Here is an 8,650-nt window from a genome sequence, read left to right as displayed (position 1 = left end):
CCAATACCATTAATCCAATATTCCGTCTCAGTATTAACCGTGAACTCTTCTGGTGGCCTCTGTCCAAGGGAGAGCAAAGGAGAGGAAGAACTCATCCAGAAAACATGTTCACTGCTGCCTGTACATGTTTTACGTGCAGAGATGGGCAACTGGCAGTGGCTTTCTCATGGGGACCTTGAGAATTAACCTTCAACGAGGCCATTAAATAAATACAGAGCAGTCATGTCCAGACACACTGAAAGATGTTTTACTATTATAGTTTGGGCCTGGTTCTTGTTGAAGGACACCCTGCCCATTATTCCAGCCACAAATGAGGCTGCAAATGTTTAACTGAGGCTTTACCACTTGGGGAGTGAAAGATATTTTTTATGGGTCTAAAGTGATGGAAGAATGGCTCTGCGCCCCACAAATCCTCCATTGCAGTGATGACCCATTTTCACAAGGTTAAGTCCCCATGCCTCCCCTCCTGCTACCTCCCAAAATCCCACCAGGCCTTTGCCTGACAATAGCCTGCCATCTACAGCCTTCTCTATGTAGCAACTAGCTCAGGGGTGGGGAACCTGCCGCCTTAAGGCCACATGCGGCCTTCTAGGCCATTAAGTGCAGCCTTTTGAATGAATCCGAATTTTGTAGAACAAATCCTTTTATTTTTATTAATATGTTTTTGTTCGTCTTTTGTTATTTTAATTTTAATCTTAAAATGATCGTATTTAAAATACCAAAGAGTGAAAGAAGACTCAACAAAATAATCCTCCCCGACTGACGGCCACAATTAAAACATTAGTAAGTCATGAGGGCTATTTCAACAAAATAATGTACATTGTGAAGTATATCTGATTGATGTTTCTTGGATGCGGCCTTATTAGATTACAGCTAACTTAATGCGGCATTCCAACATGAAAAGGTTCCCCACCCCTGAACTAGCTAACTGCAGTCCAGACCTGAAGGTGATTCAACCGTTGGTTTGGGTTGGGCGGGTGTCGATTTGGTACTTGTGCCAAAGTTCTCTCGTAACTAAGTGTGAAGTTGGAATGAGAGGCACACCTCTCCGTTCTTTTCACTTGTTGTTAGTTTAAAAGCTGCTTCAGTGACTTTTTGCATGTTTCTGCTCATTTATTTTAGGTGCAGCTTTGCACCCATCACAGTGATGTCTATTGAATCTGGGCAATGACACATTGTTTGCATCTCAGCTATCCCAAGTCAGCAGGTTGTATAACCCTATAACCCTCCCTCCCCCATCCCACTGTATTGCACAGCTAACCATCCATCTCAGGCAGTCTCCTAGGACAGCAGAGCACACGGCCAGACCAAAGATCCACCCGTGTTCAGTCTTGGCTTGCTGAGGTATTTTAATCTATAAAATGCACTAGAATATATGGGTGGAGCAGACTATCGAGAAATGATTTTAAAGGACTATTTTCGCTCTTTTGGGCTAATAATTATCCTAGATTATCCTGAATATAACTAGTTATGCAGCCCATCAAATAGGAAAGTATATGGTTCATCGATAATGGGATTACAAATTTCATTAATGGTACATTATGCATGAAGATGAAAAATTTAACCAGATGGTGCACAGATTTTAGAACTCTGCATAATGTTGTCAGACCCCTGCTTCAAAGCATCCAGGAAGCAGATAGTGTAGGGCATCCTAATGAACCAATCTGTAATGTACTGAATTCAAGTGAAAACAAGTTAACTTCAGCACTGGAGATATAACGACAACTTGTTTACCAAATCCAAAGACTCATTAAAAAATTGTACCCTCCATATACATATAAAATTGGTGATGGGATTAGGTCAACGTTTATGATTTCTTTCTGAAACAGGATAGAATGAAATGCACATTTATTTTCTCTCCCTTGCTTTTTCAGCTTGATAACTGCAGGATCTTCTGAAGGAGGCCTTGACACCAATTAATTGAGAGGGAGAATATTCACAGAAGTCTACTTCATGAACATGGAATGCAGCCCAACGCTTACATCTTGATCTTAATGGCCAACTGTACCAACCCCTTGAGCATAGTACAAGATGCAGCGCTAACGTTAGTGGAGATTGGATGGCGAGGAAGTGGGATTGCCAACCATGGCCGGAGTGAACAGCATCATTTTCCAGAGTAAAGGCACGACCTACGTTACCCAGTCTTCCCAGCGAGACTGAAGGCAGCTGAGAGTCAGCAAGCTGATCAAGAAGCTCTCTGTTTAAGACAGGGGTTTGCTGTCTCCAACCTTCCTTTCCCAATTGCGCGTGGAGGAAGCTAGAAAACTACAGAAAACATGCTCCCAATTGTCTTAAACATTCGCATGTCCCAATCGCCTCTGACAACAAAACTGAAATGTGCTATTGCAATATGAACTGGTCTTTTTTCTTTAAGAAAATTCGCAACTTTTTTTTCTCAACATAAAGTCCACTGTAATTAATCCTTCAGCATGTATTGCTCATTTGTTTTCAAATTCCGTAGCCCAATTTGCATTAGTCGACAACTAGAGCACATTTTAACATTCTTCCATCTGGGGTAGGTAATTCTCAGATATCAATGTTCGTTTTTTTAAATAAAAAAGGCGCTGATCATCACACGGTCACTTCTGTTTTGCTGTTGGTTACAAAGTACGGCTGCTGTCCCAGGTAATGCTGTGCCTGAGGACTGGCCTTCTCTGCCACAGGACCCACTGTGCAGGGTCTCTTGTTGGCGTAAGCCTGCCGGCGGATGGTAGTGTCATTCGTGTCCCAGGTTTTGTAGTCAGAATCGAAGACCAGAGGATGCGTGTGCATCTTGGTGATTTTGTTCCGCTGCCCGGGCGGCTTGGCGTTGTAGGTGTCCGAGGCCCGCGCGGGGTCATCGTGGTCCATTGGCATCTGCACTGGGTGGAGGGGCAAGCTCCCCTTCGCCGCCAGCTCCACAAAATGCTGACGCTTGGCAAAGAAGTCATCGTTTGCCTTTTCAGCTAAGGAGTATTTAGGGGAAAAAAGAAAATAAGTATTAGTGATGCATCGTTTCAAATAGGAAATGGTGCTCAGTTTTGCAACACTCTGTGATGGAATAATTGCAGTCAATGCTCGGTGCAATAGCTTCCGATTACACTGCTGTTCATAATGGAGTAACATTTCCTGAGGCATTTCACAAAACCATTGTCAGACTTAATTTGGCATGTACAGAGAGAAGTAAAGCTTGGTCAGAGTAATGCCCCTGTTTCACTTAGGAAACCTGAACGGAAACCTCTGAAGACTTTGCGCCCCACCCAAGGTTTCCGTGCAGTTCCCGGAGGTTCCCGGAGGTTTTTGTCAGTCTCCCTACCTCCTTCCACTACCTGCAACCTCCGGCAACCACCTTCAACCTCCGGGAACCGCACGGAAACCTTGGGTGGGGCGCAAAGTCTCCAGAGGTTTCCGTTCAGGTTTCCTAAGTGGGACAGGGGCATTAAGGTTTAAGGACTGTTGTACAGGCTGCTAAGGAGAGAGATAGAGAGGATTTACAGAAACTGGGGGCAGATATCTGAAGCCACTGAGTTTAGAGATACAGCATGGAAACAGACCCTATGGACCACGGAGTCCATACCAACCACACTTGTTCTACTGTATGTCATCCCATTTTCTCATCCACTCCCTCCACACTAGGGGGAACTTTACAGAGGTCAATTAGCCTACAAACCCGCAGGTCTTTGGGTTGTGGGAGGAAACTGGAACACCCGGTGGAAGCCCACATGGTATCAGGGGGGGACGTGCAAACTCCACACAGACAGCGCCCATGGTCAGAATCGAACCCGGGTCTCTGGAGCTGTGAGGCAGCAACTCTGCCAATTGAGCCACCGTTGCCGAAGACAGAGCAAACAAAATCATGTCTGTGCAAGAAGCCAAAATTGGAGGAACATCGAAGTGTTTTTGCACCATGAGGCAACTCAGGTCAGTGTTCAATTCAGTTCAGTTTAGAGATACAGCACGGAAACAGGCCCTCCGGCCATGCGTGTCCACGCCGACCAGCGATCCCCGCACACTAACGCAATCCTACTTGGGATAATTTACCATTTATACCAAAGCCAATTAACCTACAAACCTGTACGTCTTTGGATTGTGGGAGGACACCGGAGCATCCGGGGAAAACACATGTGGTCACGGGGAGAATGTACAAACTCCGTACAGATAGCTCTCGCAGTCAGGATCAAACCTGGATCGCTGGAGCTGTAAGGCAGCAACTCTACCGCTGCGCCACCGTGCCACTACCTAGGCCATCAATGCACCTTAGTTTAGAAGTATGCAGGCCACAAAAACTCACATAATTCTTTATTTTCAAATCTGGCTCAAGCCCAGTTATAGTAAAACTACCATTTTGTTGCATACATTTAGGAAGTTTAAAGCATGTGAAGGAGGTTAAATTTTTGCATATTTAAACACTTGTCAACACTTATTGATACAACACAATGAGCACAGGGATGATAGACAAACCGGAATTAGTGAAAGTTGGGAAAGAGATGGAGGAATTTTGGATGAGGTCAAATTGAATATTTCATAAGAAGGTAGGCAGGAAAACAATGGAATATTGTTTTATACAACAATGGATACACACGCATCCTCTGGTCTTCGATTCTGACTACAAAACTTGGGACACGAATTAGATGAATGGAATATTCAAGTCTGCCAGTCAATTTCAGCGTTTGTGAATGCACAAAGACATTTTAATGAATGTACTCGTGATTCAACACACACTATTTAGTAAAATGAGGCAATGCTGCTCCATCACTGTCTTGCCCGAGCCATTGCACGGGCTCCAACCTGTACACAGTGCCAACAAGCAAGAGATGGATATAATACAATACAATAATATTAAATATCACAAAACAATTACAGCTAATTTCTTTATGAAACTGTTGGATTTTTACCTACCTGAAATTGATTCAAATGTATATTCACCATTGTCAACATGGTAGGTAGACACAAATGCTGGAGAAACTCAGCGGGTGAGGCAGCATCTATGGAGCGAAGGAATGGGTGACGTTTCGGGTTGAGACCCTTCTTCAACATGGCCATCATTACTAACTGCTCCAACTTCCAGTGGGAAATTTGGTCATAAATATGCCTTCCATAATTATGACATTTCAAAATATTGCTCCCCCTTCTTTCATGTACCAGCAAATCTCCTCATAACAAATACCCCATTGATAAGGAGGAACTATGGCCATTATTGAACTCAGAGGGGGAAAGCTAAAAAAGAAAATGACTGATCTATTCACACTATAGAAAGTAACCATACCACGTATGCAGTCAAATTTATCACCACTCTACCAAATTTAGGAAGGAACAGCTTTGGAATGCAGCTGAGAAGAGATGACTTTAAGTGTGGCAGATGGAAAGAAACAAAGTGACATTTGGAACAGTCTATTCAAAACTTGTGGAACTAAATAATGCTACTGACAGCTCTTTGTTGGTAAAGGAATTTTTGATCTTAAACATGATGATGCTTCAAGTAAACATCTGAGGAGAAGTGTTGCTAGGCAGCAACTTTGCATATTCCCTCATGCTTTAATCCAATTAATGCTTGCTGTCTTCTCCCATTCTCCAAGGAGCCTGCTCTACCAAGAATGTGGAGGATGTGTTTTAATATTCCATTTGTTATTCTGCTGCTTTATCTCACTAAGATACATCCATTGTGAGCATCATTGGAGAACTACTGCCACTACATTTAATATGATGAAGTGTTAACCAATTTTAACATTTGGAATGTTTTAATTGATTGTGCCCAAATGATGGATGATTGCACACAGGATTGTTAACTGTGATTCACCTTTTGTACCTGGTGACACACTCTACAGTAATTGTTGGCTGAAGGTAAAACAAGCTCGCAAATGTTGCTGCATTAATACTTCTCACTGTCAAAATTCTGCTGCTGTTGGTAAATGAATGGAATTAATCCCAGATATCTCTGAGTTTGTGAGCTGCCTTGCACTGTGCTGTCTGCTTGATTGGTTGGATTAACTGCTTTCGTTTAGTTTAGAGATACAGCACAGAAACAGGCCCTTCGGCCCACCGAGTCCACACCGACCAGCGATCCCCCGCACACTAACACTATCCCACACACGCACTAGGGATCATTTTACATTTATACCAAGCCAATTAACCTACAAACCTGTACGTCTTTGGAGTGTGGGAGATAACCGAAGATTTCGGAGAAAATCCATGCAGGTCATGGGGAGAACGTACAAACTCCTTACAGACAGCGCCCATAGTCGGGATCGAACGTGGTTGTCCGGCGCTGCAAGCGCTGTAAGGCAGCAACTCTACCGCTGCACCACCGTGCCGCCCGTTAATGGTGAAGAGATTTCTCCACTTTGAGAGTCTTATCACTGGGTGACTACACACCTGGCAAAGCTACTATTATTCTAAAATAAGACCATCCTAATGATTACAATAAATGTTCCTCCTACTCTCAGCATCTTGCACTCAATTTGAATACATGAATAAACCTGGAATAATAAACCAACAGCAGTAATGTAATGGGAACCATGAAGCTTCTAGACTTGTGAAAATCCACCAGGTTCAATAATGTGTTGGTCTCACTCGTACTAGCCTATAAGTCACCCGAGACCTAGGCTGATGTAGGTGACTCTTAAGCATCCTCTGAAATGGTCTACATGTCACCCAGTTCCAAAGGATTCATGAGCCAGACTACAGGAGTACGTGCTGAGGGACGCACGGAAACTCGGTTCAGCCAACGCCAAGGCTCTGTGGGGGAGGACCACAGTCTAGGGTCCTTCCGCTGCTGGACATTGGGGGGGCAGGGCATGGTGGAGACCCCCCTCAAACAAGGGAAGGGATATCACCTGAGGAGACCACATGAGTGGCAAGGGTGCCGGGTATAAGGATATTTCGGTGAACACTACCAAACACAACACTAATGAATGTATGGGCCTACTCCTGCACCAATTGTCTATTGTCTGTATGTAGTTCAGAGCTTATTTGAGGTTGTAGTGTTTAATAGCCTAATGGCTGGGGTCAAGAAAGAGCATTCACGTCGCGGTCCTGTTTTCACCAATCTTTCCACCGCCACGCACAAGAAGCACAAGAAGCGCAAGACAGACACCATTGCATGCAGATGCCGAGAGTGACGTGTGTTCAGCTCTGGCTGAACGACCTCTAATCTTGTGTGTGGACTCGATGAGAAGAATGGCAGCAGGGAAAAAGCTGTTCCTGAACCTGGATGTTACAGTTTTCAGGCTCCTGTGCCTTCTTTCCGATGGCAGGGGTGAAATGAGTGCATTTCACTCATGAGGAGAAGCGACAGTGGTGTACTCCAGCTAAGAGAGCTGGATTATACGGCTGCAGGCTTCAGCCACTAGGCTCTAAGTTTGCCCATCCCAACCACACGCATTTAATACGTCTAAGTGAGGCAGCCTTGTGATTTATCTTTGAACGTCTGCGGTAGTTTTAGTCTCTTTGCCGTGCGAGGAACCCACACACGGGCGGACTATTGGCCGATGGTGCAAAGATGGGCCTTCCAAAATGTACGCTGTCCACCCACTGGCCACATTTCCCCACCGTTGCCACTGGAAACTCTGCAACTTCAGCCATTTAGACTATTGTGTTCCCTTCTGGGCACCATGCTATAGGAGAGATGTTGTCAAGTTGGAAAGAGTACAGAGAAAATTTACGAGGGTGTTGCCAGGACTAGAGGGTCTGGGCTATAGGGAGAGGTTGAGTAGGCTTGGACTCTATTCCTTGGAGCGCAGGAGGATGAGGGGTGATCTTATAGAGGTGTATACGATCATGAGAGGAATAGATCGGCTAGATGCACAGTCTCTTGGCCAGAGTAGGGGAATCGAGGACCAGAAGACATAGGTTTAAGGTGAAGGGGAAAAGATTTGATAGGAATCTGAGGGGTAACTTTTTCACACAAAGGCGGTGGGTATATGGAATGATCTTAAGAGGTGTACAAACTCATGAGAGGAATAGATGGGGTAGACACACAGTCTCTTGCCCAGAGTAGGGGAATCGCGAACCAAAGGTTTAAGGTGAGAGGGGGAAAGATTTAATAGGGGCAGATGGGTAGCTTTTTCATGTAGAGGGTGGTGGGTGTATGGAACAAGCTACCAGAGGATGTAGTAGAGGCAGGGACTATCGCAAGGTTTAAGAAATAGTTAGACAGATACATGGTTAGGACAGGTTTGGAGGGATATGGACTAAATGCAGGCAGGTGGAACGAATGTAGCTGGGACACGTTGGCCAGTGTGGGCAAGTTGGGCTGAAGGGCTTGTATCACTCTGTGACTCTAGGACTCTGTAACTATGATTTGACAACACTGTAGCAAGGGCTTTGTGGCAATTGAACTGATGCCAGGTCTAATTGCCCTGCACGTTAGCAGGCTGCGGTCGAGCATCTGTAGAACATTACTCAGGGAGTTATCAATGTCTAAATGGTGATGGTGATGGATGCCTTCTTTCCCTCAGTTTTCTAGCCACAGGCAGCTGTGGCAGAAGGTTTGGGACTACACCAGGATATGCACGGTGCCATATTGACATGCACGTGGCACTGAAGGTACCACCCAAGTATCTACTGTGCATTCGGAAGCAGTTTCATCTCAGAGCAAGCTTACACCCCAGCAGTATAAATATTGACTTCTCTAACTTCAAGTAACCCTTGCTTTCCCTCTCTCTCCATCTCT

At 44.8% G+C, this 8,650-nt stretch overlaps 1 protein-coding gene across 2 annotated transcripts in view; it reads right to left on the bottom strand.

The window, feature by feature from the left end:
- Window positions 1-877: 877 nt before the first annotated feature.
- Window positions 878-8,650, bottom strand: part of shisa9 (shisa family member 9) — a 327,692-nt gene continuing 319,919 nt past the window's right edge. For both annotated transcript variants that reach the window (XM_033040305.1, XM_033040306.1), the window contains one exon: window positions 878-2,945. In XM_033040305.1, coding sequence (XP_032896196.1) covers window positions 2,572-2,945 — 374 coding nt within the window. In that variant the 3' untranslated portion in view covers window positions 878-2,571. The remainder of the gene's footprint in view (window positions 2,946-8,650) is intronic.

This window comes from Amblyraja radiata, chromosome 22, assembly GCF_010909765.2.
Source record: "Amblyraja radiata isolate CabotCenter1 chromosome 22, sAmbRad1.1.pri, whole genome shotgun sequence".
Taxonomy (NCBI): Eukaryota; Metazoa; Chordata; class Chondrichthyes; order Rajiformes; family Rajidae; genus Amblyraja; species Amblyraja radiata.
This window is presented reverse-complemented; position numbering and strand designations above follow the sequence as displayed.